Here is a 15,758-nt window from a genome sequence, read left to right as displayed (position 1 = left end):
ACTCAGCAGTTAAGAGCACTGACTGCTCTTCCAGAGGTCCTGAGTTCAATTCCCAGCAACCACATGATGGCTCACAACCATCTGTAATGGGATCTGATGCCCTCTTCCAGTGTGTCTGAAGACAGCTGCAGTGTACTCCTATATGTGAAATAAATAAATCTTTTTTTAAAAAAGTAAAAACAAGGAGCAGGGTTCCATGGTTCACACCTTTAATCACAGTGCCTGGAAAGCTGGCAGACAGATTTCTGTGAGTTCAAGTCCAGCCTGGTTTACATAGTGAATTCCAGGATAACCAGGATTCCAGAGAGATCCTGTCTCAAAATAAAGAGGGCTGAGGTTACAGATCAGTACTCAAACACAAAAGTCTCTAGACTTAATCCTAACCTCCCCCCAAAAACACCCCAAAATATTTGAAATATAAAGTTTTTGCCCTAGGGAACAAAAAAATACTAAACAAAGAATATTTTAACTAAGTTTCTTCAAATATAACACTGCATAAGCTCCATTAACAAGTAATCCTTTATATATTAAAAATCAGCCCAAAGGATTGTTTTCCCATTTCATAACAGTTTTTATAAAAAGTGACTACAGAGATTGAGAAGCAGTCACAAATAGGTACAGTGACATGTGTGTGTCCCCCGGGTCCTCAGATTCAGTGATGCAGCTGTTTGGTCTTTTCCTGTCCCATCCCAGTTCCTGAGTAATGGCGTGGTGCTTACTTATTTATGAATGGCCTTAGGATCTTGAGCTAGGCTTGCTCCCCAACTAGCTTTCAATTTATATTAATCCATTCATACTGTTCTGTGTATACCATGTGGCTGGTTAGTTACCTCTCCTCAGTTCCGTACATCTAACTCCCTCCAAGTCTCAGTGGCAAATCTCCCTGAGCCTAACTCTCCCAGAGTTCCTGTCTCTTTTCCAGATGTCCCACCTTCTAAACCTGACTCAGCTAATTGTCCCTCAGGTTGTGTCCACACAAGAGCATGCAAATGGACAGCTGTGATAAAATAACAAAATATTGGCATAGCAGCACAGACCTGTAATCCCAGCACTTGTGATCCTGTGGCAAGAGAACCTGAAGTTCAAGGTGGTCAGCCTGGGCTACATAGCAAAAAATTTAATAGCAAAAGCTCATAGTTGATATGGACCTAGAACATTTAATGGTTTGTGTGACTGACCACCCAGCCCCTCACAAGGGTATGTGAGGCCTCAAAGGTCTGCAGACAGCTGTTCCTCAGCTCAGTCAGTTGTAAAATGTACACACCCTGGCTTTTCTCTAGTACAAAACTAATAAGATTTCATTATTTACACATAAGGTGTATGTCTCAAAAATTAAAAAGTAAAGCGTGGGCTGGGAGCACAGCTTAGTGATACACGTGTCTGACTTTCATGAGATCCCAGGTTCCATCCCAAGGACCACAAAAGATGAGAAGGCACCTCCTGTCTTACCAGTCTTACATGGGAGATCTCTGAGGTGTAAACCTCTGGGTCACCACCTAGATCATCCAGACTGGCAGAGGACCTTGGACCTGTATGGCAGTCCTATTGCAAGTTAGGATTTTTCCAATATTTTGCTTTCAACAAAATTAAAAGAATATAGTTCAGCTGTCAGCCAATGGGTCATTAAGAACAATTCGTGATACTATGTTAACCACATGATTTTTGTAGCATGTAATTCAGGGTAAATTCAAAGAATCAAGTGGTGTTTCCTAACTGCACACACTCCAGCCTACCCACATGCTGCTGTAAATGGAGTTCCACAGGGCCTGCATCTGTGAAAAGCAAAGGACAGAGCAGGCCTGACTCTGATCTGTCCTGTAGTAAGAGTTTGTGTTCATTCTCTACGAAGTGAGCTTACCTGTCCTTAGAAGAGATTCATTTCCAGCGTTTCTTGTTTTCCATATTAGATGGCTGTTTATCATTCTGAATAGTCATCACTGAGGATAACTTCAGCCAGGAAGAAGTGAACATGCACAATCTTGTGGTTATTAGAAATGAAGGCAATATTATCTTTCAATTTATAGTGGCATTTTTGTGGCTGATGAGGTAATCAGCAAAAGGCTTCTAAGGGTGAAAATGTTAGGATAACTGTTAGGATAGCAATCTGTGGGTAAAGTGGGATTGGGAACAGAGGCTCGGAGAGGAAAGGGATTCGAGCCCAGCTGTCGAAGAGGAATTATCTGAGCACTTTTTTTTCTTTCTTTTTTTTTTTTCTTTTCTATTTTTCGGAGCTGGGGACCGAACCCAGTATCTGAGCACTTTTAAAGCAATTAATGATGGATTTAAAACTTCTGGGGATCTTAGATTCCATTGGTGACATTAGGTTTTGAGGGAATAGCTTATTTCTATCTCAATATTTACTCCACAAATCACATTTTGTTGTAACTTTTTTAGGCCACCTTATTGTATCCCAGGCTGGTCTCAAACTAGTAACATCCCTCTGTCCCAGCATCCCAAGGGTCACAATGGTGACCAGTTTGCCTAAATGTTTATTCACAAAGGTCCAGAGAGACCATAGTTTTTAAATTTTGCTTTAGGGAATAATATGTAAAATACTTTCAGGAGTTTATTCAATTAGGGAAGTCATGTTTCTGGGAGGATGTAATAATTTAATATAGGCTTGAAGGCACAACCCATAGGACTTGCAGGGTAAAAACAAGCAACACGAATGGATATAGGTTGAAGGAAGGAGGATTGGAGGAGTAATTTATACAGGAAATAGTTGTGCATTTGTAATATGCCCCTATATTCCCATTACTTGGGAGATAAAGGTAAAGAAAATCAAAGTTCGAGGTCAGCCTGGGCTTTACCCTGAGTTCCAGCCTAGCCTGAGCTGCAGAGTAAGCCCTTGAAGCTAGACAAGAAAGCAAGTCTGTGAAGCTTACAGTTCTGCCTTCCAAGAGCCTGTGGCCATCACCTCATTACTCTTAGAAGCCCCAGCCACATCATAGTGTGGCAGATGTATCCTGAGGATGAGAGGAAGAAAAAGTCATGACTAAGCCAGCATCTCTGCCTTCACAAGAGCCATGGCCCCGGTCTAGCTGTCTTTAACACCCCTCTGTCTCAGGGGGTGTTAAAGGTGGCATGTGAACCTTTAGAAAATACTCAAAATGTACCCAGACCACCAGGACTGGTAGTGTGGGAGGCTGAGGTCACAAATTTAAGACCTGACTACATTGGAGTGAGTTCAAAGACAGCATGGAAAATTTAACAGGAGCCTCTCTCAAAAGTGAAAAATAGGAGTTAGAGAGACAGCCCAGTGCTGAGGAGCACATGCAGCCAAAGGTGACCTATACTCTTGATGGGTCCCAAGGGCAAGCTTATCTCTAGGGGAAAAAAAAAATAGGTGGCACTCACTACACAAAAATCCTTCTAAAGGACCAATAGATAAGGGAAATTATATTCAAACTACCCTCTCCAAGAAATAGCATTAGCCAAGCCTGTTGGTACATGCCTGTAATCCTAGCACCCATGAGGCAGAGGCAGAGGCAGGCAGATCTCTGAATTCCAGGCCAGCCAGGGCTACACAATACCTTGTTTTAAACAACAAAAACAAAACAAAAGAATAGAATCAAAATCTAAATAAGTTGCCACTTTTTATATTCGTTGAAAAAAATGAGCATATTCATTCATTGTTGTCAGGGGTGTGGGGAAAGGATCCCCTAGTGGAAGGATGAGCTGTCATAGCCATTGAGAAGCAATCTGGTAACATCCACCAAAATTAAAAATACTTAACTTTTGGATTCTGTGGTCACATTGCTAAGCGACTCATGGAAATGCAACGCTTTTATTATTGGGGGTGTAAGCAAATGTTGTAGTATTGTTTACTGTAGCAAAAGATAAGAACCTGAAGGTTTTTCTTTTCATTCTTTTCTTTTTTTTTTTTTTTTTTTTTTTTTTTTTTGGAGCTGGGGACCGAACCCAGGGCCTTGCGCTTGCTTGCTAGGCAAGCGCTCTACCACTGAGCTAAATCCCCAATCCCCCGAAGGTTTTTCCATTTGGGAATAATTTAATAAATTATAGCATGAGCCAGAGTGTGTGACATTTGCATCATTTTAAAGAGTGGTTAGCACCATAGGAAATCAGCATAAAGGAATTTCTATGTTTGATCACAGAGGAGGAAAAGAGGCTGTTTTATTTTACCCCAACAGTGACCCAAGGAAAAATAAATGTATATAAGCTGATGTGAATTGTCTGTATAATCATGGATGCAATTTTGGTTAATACTGGAGCTATCTTCATGGGCCTGAAGGAGAAGTGAGAGGAGAAAGCTAATTGTTAGAGAAAATAGGTGGCACAGAAGAGCAAATGTGTCATATCGCTGTTTGCATAGAATGATGCTGTATCTATAAAGCCCATCTGAAGTTGGTCTATAGACTGGAACAAGTAAATTCGAATGTTACAGCCGTGTATCTAACGGTGTTCTATCTAACCGACAAAAGCTAAACACCCCGCTCACAGTCGTGCAGTGTGCTGGACGATAATGTGGTCTAGGTGAAGGGCCTCCTGCAAGTGTGCCTCTCAGAAACAGGCCAGAGTGAGGAGACAGCTCACCTTTTTATGGTCTTTGGTATGTGAATAGACCAACAAGGAAAACTGGGTTTTGGCTGCCTGACTTGGAAAGTAAAATGATTTTCTAAACAATTTGTAGAGAATAAAGTTTTAATCTATTGTAATTTGACTCTAATTTGTATTAGCATTCAAGACTACAACGTGTCCAGAAAATTCTTTCTGCTCACCATTAACTCTATTGTATTTTTTAGGGTCTCTTTTTAAAAAAAGACCAGTTGGAATGTAAATGCTAGGACTGTAGAAACCTGGGGATGTGCCATGACTGCTCTGTGTGTCCTCACCTTCCCTCAGCACATGATGGCATCGTGATTAAGATCGAGGTGCAGACCAACGATGAGGGCTCAGAAGGTCTGGAGACACCAGAGCCGCTGATGGGACAAGTGGAGGAACACGGCTTTCAGGACTCAGAGCTGGGTGACCCCTGTGGAGAGCAGCCAGACCTGGACATGCAGGACCAAGAGAACGTGCTAGAGGAGTCCACTGAAGGCTCCAGTGAGTTCAGTGAGCTCAAGCAGATGCTGGTGCAGCAGAGAAACTGCACGGGTAAGTTCTGGGTGGGTGGGGCTGCTGAGGGCCGGCTCCTAGGACGTGGTCCTAATAAATTGAGAATGTATTAGCATCTCCTACCTAGCAAAGAAGTTGTTCTGCTCAAGATTGGCTCAAACAAGAATTCAAAGCAAATGAGGTCAGAAACATGTCCAAGGTCATACAGGTAGTGGCAGAGCTCCAGCTTCCTTGCCATTCATCCCAGCACCATTATGAGTTTGGAGTTTGCTACTTCCGTTTTGCTTTGTTTGGGGGGGGGGGGGTGTCGATTTTGAGAAAAAAGTCTACCTAAGTAGCCCAAGCTAGCCTCCTGGGTGCTGGGATTAAGTGTGTGCTAACCCCCTGCAAGAAAAGCATGTTTCTTTCTTTCTTTTTTTTTTTTTTTTTTTTTGGAGCTGAGGACCGAACCCAGGGCCTTGCGCTTGCTAGGCAAGCGCTCTACCACTGAGCTAAATCCCCAGCCCCGGTATGTTTTCAATTAATAAAAACCTCATGGCAACCGTGGTCAAGTGATCAGGATCTAATGCTTACATTCAGATGAGAGCGCAGCGGCCAGGTGCGACTGCGGCTCACACAGCACACCTGTGCTGCCCACTGAGCACCGCAGTTTACACGCTAGAGCAGGTTTCTCAACCTTCCTAATATGGCACCCTCTAATACAGTTCTTCAGGTTGTGATGACTTCGACCATAAAATATTTTTGTGGCTACTTCACAACTGTAAATTTGCCACTGTTATGTATCCTAATGTAAATATCTATGTTTTCTGATAATTTTAGGCAACCTTTGTGAAAGGGTGGTTTGACTCCCAAAGGGGAGATCCATTGCTTTAGAAGTTCTACAGTACGTGTGCCAGAGGAGTCACCAAAAACAAACGCAAAACACTGAACAAGACAGGACATGGTGGCCCAAGCCCTTTAATCCCAGCACTTGGGAGGAAGAGGCAGGTGGCTCTCTTGAGTTTGAGGCCAGCCTGATCTACATAGGACAGCCAGAACTGCAGAAAAACTCAGTCTCTAAAACACACACACACACACACACACACACACACACACACACACACACACACACACCTCTGAACAAAAACATGAGCCCCATTATACCACAGGCATTGCTTCCTTTACTTTGCCTGTCAGTGAAGGCAAACCAGATGGCCTGTGACCTGTTACTTTACTTAGAAACATCCTTTGGTTTCTGGGCTTAGATACCCCAGTGGTGAAATGTGGCCATACTTGCTTGACTTTGTCCTCTTCCAGCTCAGGTTAAGAGGACAGGTTAAAATGCTTTAGAAAAGATCTCATTAGAAATCAAAAAAATGGCTGGAGATGTGGCTCGATGGTTAAGAGAACACACTATTCTTGTAGAGGACAGAATTTAGTTCCCAGCATATGTAACTCCAGCTCCAAGATGATCTGACAGCTCTGGCCACCATGGCCTCCTGCATTTGTGTGTGTATATATACATATGTATGCACACACACAGAGCCACACACGATTCACAATTGAAAGATAATTTTTAAAAATCTGATATACCAAATGGTCAGTCCTAAAAACATATATACAAGTAATATTTTACAGACTGAGTAGGTTACATTTAGGAATATTCACACAGACACACATGTATATGTATGTAATTGCAACTTCAAAGGAAGCCATTAATTTGAAAGACAGCAAGGAGAGCTTGGAGAGAGGAAAGGGAAGGGAAGAATGTTTTAATTCTCAAAAACCAAAAAATATCTCAGCTTGGTGGCCCATACCTTTAATCCCAGCACTCAAGGCAGAGACCAGCAATGTCAGCCAGGGCTACACAGAGACCCTGTCTCAAAAACAAAACAAAAGAGCTCCAATTAACACTGGTTAGGAAATTCCAGATGACTGACTAAAAATCACCTGAAGAAATTCAAATGAGTTAGAAGTTGCTTAGGTTCTCAGGGGCCCTGTAGAACTTGGCATTCTTTAGGTCCGTGGGGACAAGTGGGGCTTGGAGGTAAAGGGAATCCACCAGTCATGCATCTGTGGTAGGTACTGCACTCTGAAGGTCACCAGGCCTAAGGCTGGTGTTTTAAAAGCACCTTGTTCCTGGCTGCACAATGAGACCTGCCTCACATTCCAAGTCGCCACAGAAGACAGAGACTAATGTCCCTAAAGAGAAGCTCAGTTGGTGTTGAATGTCACTCACAGGTCAGGATCACAAAAGAAGACAAGGACTGAGAAGTAGTAGGGAAGAAATGATAGCGGTGGGTGAATGAAGGCACCATGAGAAAACCCCGGCTGGGCTCAGGAGGCAGAGCCATGCAGAGGGAGAAGAGGTCAGGTCCGCAGTACACGCTGTAACCACTGGCAGGTACTCAGCCCCAGGCGCTCCAAGGGCTTCACTGGCTCACAAATCTGAGTCCTTGAAAAGGGCAAGCTCAGGCAGGGAGTAGTAGTTCCTGAGGCTGGTTCCCCACTGGAGACTAGTCCTCCAGCAGCTTACCATTATGACTGCCAGGAGGCTGAGAAGCCGTTACCCCTTCTTCTTTTCCAAGAACCCTGTGAAGCTCTGGGTTTCATGTTGTTGTCTGATGGTAGGAATCATGGGACAGGAAACTCGATTTCCTGAAAGGAGGAAAGTGGACAAATACATGTGTCTACGTGTGTGTGAACTTGTATAGCACAAAGTGTGTTGGTGAGGTTGAAGCCATGTTGAACTTATCCAGGATATGGGTGTTCTAGACAATAGCTAAATGCTTTCTTTTTAACCTTGGAGCAGAGGGGATCGTGATAAAGACAGAGGAGCAGGAAGAGGATGAGGAAGAGGAAGAGGAGGATGAGCTGCCACAGCACTTGCAATCCCTTGGGCAGCTGTCTGGGAGGTACGAGGCCAGTATGTACCAGACTCCCCTCCCTGGGGAGATGTCCCCCGAGGGCGAGGAAAGCCCCCCACCCCTGCAATTAGGCAACCCAGCAGTGAAGAGGCTGGCACCCAGCATTCATGGGCATACACATGGGCATGGGCATGGTGAGCGGCATCTGGGTGAGAACCGTGGGAACTCCAGCCAGCAGCAGCGAAACCGGCGTGGTGAGCGGCCCTTCACTTGCATGGAGTGTGGCAAAAGCTTTCGGCTGAAGATTAACCTCATCATCCACCAGCGTAACCACATTAAGGAGGGGCCCTATGAGTGTGCCGAGTGTGAGATCAGCTTCCGCCACAAGCAGCAACTCACGCTGCACCAGCGCATCCACCGAGTACGCAGCGGCTACGCCTCCCCTGAGCGCGGATCAGCCTTCAATCCCAAGCACTCGCTCAAGCCGCGTCCCAAATCGCCTAGCTCAGGCAGTGGTGGAGGCCCCAAGCCCTACAAGTGCCCAGAGTGTGACAGCAGCTTCAGCCACAAGTCAAGCCTGACCAAGCATCAGATCACACACACGGGCGAGAGGCCCTACACATGCCCAGAATGCAAGAAGAGCTTCCGTTTGCATATCAGCCTGGTGATCCACCAGCGCGTGCATGCTGGCAAGCACGAAGTCTCCTTCATTTGCAGCCTGTGCGGCAAGAGCTTCAGCCGCCCGTCGCATCTGCTGCGCCACCAGCGGACTCATACCGGTGAACGGCCCTTCAAGTGCCCGGAGTGTGAGAAGAGCTTCAGTGAGAAATCTAAGCTCACTAACCACTGCCGCGTGCACTCGCGCGAACGGCCGCACGCCTGCCCTGAGTGCGGCAAGAGCTTCATCCGCAAGCACCACCTGCTGGAGCACCGGCGCATCCATACGGGTGAGCGGCCCTACCACTGCGCTGAGTGTGGCAAGCGCTTCACACAGAAGCACCACCTGCTGGAGCACCAGCGAGCGCACACGGGCGAGCGGCCCTACCCCTGCACGCACTGTGCTAAGTGCTTCCGCTACAAACAGTCCCTCAAGTACCACCTGCGGACCCACACGGGCGAGTGAGCATGCGCCCCGCCCCTGCCCCGGCCAGATGCGCAGCCAGGTGCAAGGGTCTAAGGCCCCTGGGACAGGTACCTCGGCTGCCCCCAGACTGAGCTCAGTGGGCGGGAGCGGGGCGCCCCAAGCCCTTCTGCTGTGAACCCTTCTCCTCTCCCGTCCCTTCTCCCCAGGACGGGGTAGTGAAACCAGGTCGCTTGTTGCCTGCTTCCCCAGGGCCCCTGGGGGGAGCGCTTGGGCCTGGGGAACCCCTTCAGGCTGTTAATTTCCTTGACAATAAAATGGATGAAAACAATCTGCACGGGGGCAGTGATTTGGCTGCCAGCCACTCGCAGGCGCGATGCAGGGCCATTTAGTCGGGAATAGAACTTTCTAATTACCTTTTGGATACTGTGGTTCTATTTGATAATAATAGAGTAATTTTTAAAAGACGAGTGTTTCCTGTTTGCTGTTCTTGTTTGGTTTGTAAGGGGAGGGGCTGAAGTGGCCCAAGGTACATGTGCCCAATATCAGTTGACAGACAACCAATCTTTTCTCAAACTCATTGTCTGCTGGATGGAGGAAAATTGGTGCTGCTGACTATAAAATTTAAAGGAGGGACGCTGACCAACTTGAAGGAGAGAATCTGGGGAAGTCTACCTGGACTGTGGTATCTCAGTGGGTAATAGGTCCCAATTGACCAGAGTGATCAGGGAGAAAGTGATGGTCAAGTTGAGAATGATCAGAAAAGATAGTCCTATGGCAAAATCTGGGGGATTCCACGGGGCCTGTCCTTTCCTGGTAGTTTGGAAAGCCTCTGACAGGAGTGGAGTAGAAGAGTGAGGGAGCCTCTAGTATGGTCTATGGAATAGCCACAAATAGCACCATCAGGACAGCCTCCTCCAACCCCCCCTTCCTCCTCCTCCTCCCCTTCTTCCTCCTCTTCCTCTTCCTTTTCCTTCTCTTCCTTTTCCTCCTCCTCTTCCTTTATTTTTAATCGTGTGTGTGTGTGTGTGTGTGTGTGTGTGTGTGTGTGTACACGTACACGAGTACACGGACGGCAGAGGTACTCTTTGGCAGTTGTGAACTACCCAAAATAGGTGCTAAGAATTAAATTCTATTCCTCTTGCAAGAAGGTAACCACAGAGCTCTTAAGTACAGAGCCAGCGCTCCAGTCCAGGACACGTTTCTCTATTTGAAGGTGCTGAGAAGATGTATTGGACGCAGTTGTAATGATTTGTGTATTTCCTGTCCCACTTCTGCTCCATCTCCAAAAGGAACTGCAAGCATATCATACTGACCATGAGCTGTTTGCGTTCACATACTTTGGGCCTGGAGGTAGCCAGAGAAGATTTTAGTCATCAGAAGGGACAGTGGGCTGAGTCCAGCTCAGCCTACTAGAAGCTAGGCTTATGGAAGAAAGATACTGGCTGAAGAGGAGAGCCTGTTGAAGCTAGACATAGCAAGTGACAAACTATTTAATGGGAGCTTCAAGGGGCTTTTGGAGGGAAAGGTGACCCAATGTGGGTTTTAAGGTGACTATAAGTCATGTCTCTTTATATGTAAAAATAAAAACAAGATAAACTGAGGCACAAAGATATAATTTTGCTTTTATTTGCACATGTCCAGAATGATGGTAGGATAGCAGAGATCTCCCCAAGAAAGGAAGTGGCCAGGCCCTAGAACCAGGCAGAAACCTAGGGCAGGTACCGGCCTGGGTATTACATCAGTGTGCAGCAAACACCAAGTGTGGGTCAGAAAGTAGACTGCCCGGCAGGAGTTGGAGCAAAGGCTCCCCATCCAGTGGCACAATCAGCTGAATCTGTTGAATGGGGAGAATTTCTTTATAAGGACTTATAAGTAGGCTGTCCTTAAGAACTAACAGGTGACAGGAAGTCTCCTGTGATGAAGTCCACTAAGCCTGAGAAGGCTTTGTAGGAAAAAAGTCTAGGCACTGGCTTGCAGTGGACCAGGAATACAAAGCAGATCTTTGATCCAAGGCTTTAAGACCGTGGAATTTAACTAGACATTGTATAAGAAATCATTGCCACTTGAACAGGTGAGGGACATGATGTCAGCGGACAACACAGAGCAGATTGGATGGGGGAGGGGGTGTCAGATAGCTGGGAGAGCCAGCTGAGTACCATAGGAAGGGGTTACAAGTGGCAGAAGTGGGTGAGGGGTCAAAGGAGAGCAGAGGAAATAGTTCCTCTGGACACCAGGCTATCTGAAGCTCCAAAGAGAGACTAAGGTCTCTTGGAGGTGTTTGATAGTCACCTAAGATCTTTATTTATCTAAGTGTAGACTGTGCATGAAGTTCAATGTAGAATCCAAGTTAAGAGCATTCTTTTCATAACCACAAAGTTACTGAAACATACAGCAAGTAGAAAGGAGGTTTAAGAGTCTTCCTTCTGAGGAAACTTAGTTTTGGGGGGTTTTGTTTGTTTTGTTTTGTTTTTAAGGAGTTCAACCAAATCCTGTCAAAGCCTAGGGCTTTTCACCTTAGTTAACATCCATTTCCTTATCTGTTAAATTAAGTCAAGGTCAAGTTACATCGTCCTGAGGCTTAAATAACAAAGAAAGAAAAATACCTAGTGCAGACTTTGTGGTCTTACTAAGAACTCAAAAGCTTACTGATTCGTTCATCTTAACTTAAGCAAAGGTGTTGTAACTTGGTAAAGCTGGGAGACGGAGGTTGGCTTGGTAAAGAGCAAAGGTCATCAGGCCTGTGCTGTCTCACACTGAGAAGGGAATTCTGTGTTTTGAAAGGAGAGTCATGGCAGTTTTAGAGAAGTCAGTTCCTGAGGCAAGAAGGCCTGTGGGGAAATCGCTTGCTGAGGCAGAACACTTTCACTTGTGAAGAGAGGACATTTAAGTCCAACCAAGCAGCTGCTTTGTGCTCCTGTTGTGACAGTAACAGTCAAAACTGGCCTCTCAGCCACATCTAGTTCCTGCGGGCTGAAGCCCACCTGTCTGAGTTTCCCAGAGCGAGCTTTTTCCATCCTGATTTCCTGGGATGCCCTTAATGTAATTAGCAAGACAGACTTTCAGATTTCTACGTTGCCTGGAGTTTTTGCCCCATGTGGATGGGTACCAGATAGAGAAACTCCCGCACTGTGACTTCAGGCTCTCAGGCTATGTTACATCCACTTGTTTTTTTTCCTTTATCTTTAGTGCAGGACTGTTTGCCTGCATGTATGTCTGTGTACCACATGAGAGTGTGAATCATCTGGGACTGGAGTACTGAAGGTTATAAGCCAGCATGTGGAAATCAAACAATGCTCATAACCACTGAGCTGTCTCTCCAGCCCACATCTACTGCAAATGAAGAATTTGAGGCGTAGAGAATTTTTGTAGCCCAGAGTCACAAGAAGGAAATGGGGAACCAGGATTCCAGGATTTTTTGGTTATTTTTCTGGTTTTAGTGTTTTGAAACAGGATCTTACTCTTAACCAGGCTTGTCACAAACTCATGACTCTGTGTGTGTGTGTGTGTGTGTGTGTGTGTGTGTGTGTGTGTGTGTGTGTGTATTTTCTTGGTTTGGTTTGGTTTTTGTTTGCCAGAGTGTCACTGTATAGCTCTGTCTGGTCTGGAACTTTGTGTGTAGGCCAGAGTGGCCTGGAACTGGTAGATATCCACCTGCCTCTGTCTTCCAGGTGCTGGGATTAAAGCCTGAACCACCCGTGCCTAGTTACAGTCCAGATGAACTCAAGTCTTAAGCCCCCAAACCCATGTTTGGTTGTGTTCTTTTCCTGGGATCCAGAGGTTGTTGGAAAGATAACTATCCCCGTTACCCCAGATATTTTTTAACTGAAAATGAAATTGAGGGAAAGGGAATCCATTAGGGGGATAGGCTGCATGTATCAGGATGCTGAGTGTCCTGCGGACGGATCCACCCAGAAAACTCTCGAGGCAAGACAGCACTTCCTAGCAAGAGACATCAAGTAAGCAACCAAGGGGGTGTTCTTTCAGTCATCTGAGAGGCTGTGTAGGGAGCAGGGGGAGCATTTACAGCAGGGCTTGGGTTTGGGGCCTTTAAGGCTCTTGGATATACAGCATCATATAACTTACTATGTTGTGGGCTCCATAGGGAAATGAAACCAACTTGGAATCTGGGAGCAGATTTTGGGCTTCATTTCTCTAAGCTGAACCTTTGAGATCCAGAGAAGCCTGGACCTTCAGGGAGAACTTTTTACCCAGGTATCGCTGTCAAAAAAAAAAAAAAAAAAAAAAAAAAAGTCGTATCTTCGATTTTTCTCTTTTCTTCCAGAGAGCAGGTTTCAACAGCCAGGTGCCCAGGGAAGACCTTTCTTGCTGTGCCCTGTGGCAGCTCTTCAGATTAAGGGATCAGGGACTGAAACACTGTAGGCCCTCCTGTTACCAGGGCAACGCTGAGTCAGTCCCAGGCCTCTGCATCAGCCTTCTGGGAAATGATTTGGCTGCAGAATCATCTTGCTCCTCATGATGGGAGCCTTTAAATTAAAATTTCTTCAAAATCAATCTTGAATTGATCACTTCTAGTTGGATTCCTTGAAATGTTGTAGTAAACACATACATTTTAACTCTTTCTAACAAAGGAGACAGTTGCAGGCTCACAGAATCAAAAAAGAAAAGGAAGGAAGGAAGGGAGAAAGAAAAAGAATTTAACCTAATATTACTGATAGTGACCTTACATAAAAACTTCTGGTCTGAAATTATCACTCAGTGTTTTATCAAGGATGATGATAATAATGAGTAATTCATTGACTCTTACTATTACCAGGTATTGTGCAAAGCAGGCTTCTGTTTTATCCCATGACAAGCTATGAATTTGATATCCCTGTCCCTTCTACCAGATGAAGTTAAGCCATCAAACTCACATGGCCAAAATTTAATCTAAGTGGACCCAAAAAATTTCCTGTCATGCCTCCCCATTTCAATTCAGATGGTATTTAATTAAAGAAGGCAAAACTGCAGCTCTGACCCTCTCATGGACACCTCAGGTAAACGTGGACATCGTCCACCCCGTCACAACACTGGGACAGTCAGTGTGTTTCTCCCTAACCAAGATCTAGTAGGTGCTGCCCACTCACTGAAACAGGACTCTGAGAAGAGTGCCAGTTTGCATGTTTGACAAAATAATGGCTGTGGTGACGTGAGCTACACTGTGCACTGAGGTGATCGAGAGGCCACCTCCTGAGGTTCTGTCTGAGGTTGTCATCTAAAAAGCCCTTTGTGCAGTGATCAGATCAGCAGTAGGGAAAAAGGGGAAAAGGCACCTTGCCTGCTGCAGGGTCACTCACCTTGCCTGCTGCAGGGTCACTCACCTTGCCTGCTGCAGGAGAGTGCTACCATCCCTCCCAACATGAATAAGAACAGATACTAAACTAACACAACCAAACTTTGAAATTATGTCATTCCTGACAGCCTCCAGAGTAACTAGGATTACAGATGCCACTAGACCTGGATCAGAATCATTTTAAGGCCAACATTCAACCTGTTATTTATTGACAAGATATATAACTACTAAAACTATGCTCTCAAAGAATTAAAATTGACTGGATTTAAGCTAACTTTAAAAAAAGCAAACGAATCAGGTGGGAATAGTTCTCAACAGGAAGACTGACAACCAAACTCGAAGTACAAAACAAACCCTGCTCTAGAGGGCTGTCCTCTGTCCTCCACCATGGTGTACACACACACACACACACACACACACACTCACACACAACTGAAACTATGACATTGTTCCATGAAAGGCAATTCAAAATTACAGACTTCCATGATTTGATTTCCTGCACATAAACTATGTTTATAAATTCTAAAATCTAAGGGCTGGGGTCAGACCCAGATCCTTAGGCTAAGAAAATGTTCTCATTTTGCCACTGTCCAAGGGTCTCTGATGTGCTCAATGTGTCTGTGTGTGACAGGACCAAGTGGGCGTTCCTTACTGAGGAAACTTTTAAATGAGCAAACGACTTGTTTTCTGCTAATTAATTTCATCCCTAATCATGAAGAAGTGTGCACTAGCTACCATCTAGCATGAGGACTTGTAGCCATTCCATACCTGTGATGTCAGCATGAACTGTGTCACTAGGAAAAGCCTGTTGCCCCTGTCCCTTTTAAAGACAGGATCTCACGGACACAGGTCGGTGAAGAACTATGCATGGAAGGATAACCATCTGCCTCGTCCTCCAAGTGCTGGAACAACCAGTTTCAAGACACAAAGCTTTATCAACTACATGAAGATTAGCAAATCTGCAGCTCAAATTTTCCACACTCTGTCAGTATCCCAGAACTTTTGTTTTCAGCTCTAACTCCCTTGTTCAAATAGATTCATTTCCATGGCATCCTTCCTGCTGGCCACTGCTGCCTGGGCTTCTGTGAGGGGACTACTAAGGGAGAAGCTTGCTTCAAACCGAAGGTTCTGACCAAGTACTCGTGCCTTTCCTTAACATTTCCCAGTTTCAAAACAAGCTCCGGATGTTTAATTTATTCAGTGACACTTGCTATGGTTACCTCACTCTTGGATAGAGCGAAGTTTCTTAACTTCAATTTCCTTTACGGTTTCGTACACTTGGCAGATATTCTTATCGGGAGATGGTAAGTCCCTATGAACTCACCAGGAAAATCTCAGAAGCCAAAACTTACCAGGAATTCCTGGAAGGCTTTGGAAATGACAGCACAGATGTCCCTAAAGGATACATTATAATTACAGATGTCCTTAACGGGTACATTATAATCACAGCACATGCTTCCAC

General features: G+C 45.2%; 1 protein-coding gene across 5 annotated transcripts in view; it reads left to right on the top strand.

Annotated features, from left to right (window-relative positions):
* The window catches only part of Zfp777 (zinc finger protein 777), a 30,406-nt gene extending 20,936 nt beyond the window's left edge, over window positions 1-9,470 (top strand). For 4 of the 5 annotated variants that reach the window (XM_063286613.1, NM_001109348.2, XM_063286612.1 and 1 more), the window contains 2 exons: window positions 4,864-5,115; window positions 7,868-9,470. In XM_063286613.1, coding sequence (XP_063142683.1) covers window positions 4,864-5,115; window positions 7,868-9,045 — 1,430 coding nt within the window. In that variant the 3' untranslated portion in view covers window positions 9,046-9,470. Of the gene's footprint in view, window positions 1-4,763; window positions 5,116-7,867 lie in introns of all 5 variants that reach the window. The other variant, XM_063286614.1, reaches the window with a different exon arrangement.
* Window positions 9,471-15,758: the final 6,288 nt, after the last annotated feature.

Source organism: Rattus norvegicus, chromosome 4 (genome assembly GCF_036323735.1).
Source record: "Rattus norvegicus strain BN/NHsdMcwi chromosome 4, GRCr8, whole genome shotgun sequence".
NCBI classification, from domain to species: domain Eukaryota; kingdom Metazoa; phylum Chordata; class Mammalia; order Rodentia; family Muridae; genus Rattus; species Rattus norvegicus.
This window is presented reverse-complemented; position numbering and strand designations above follow the sequence as displayed.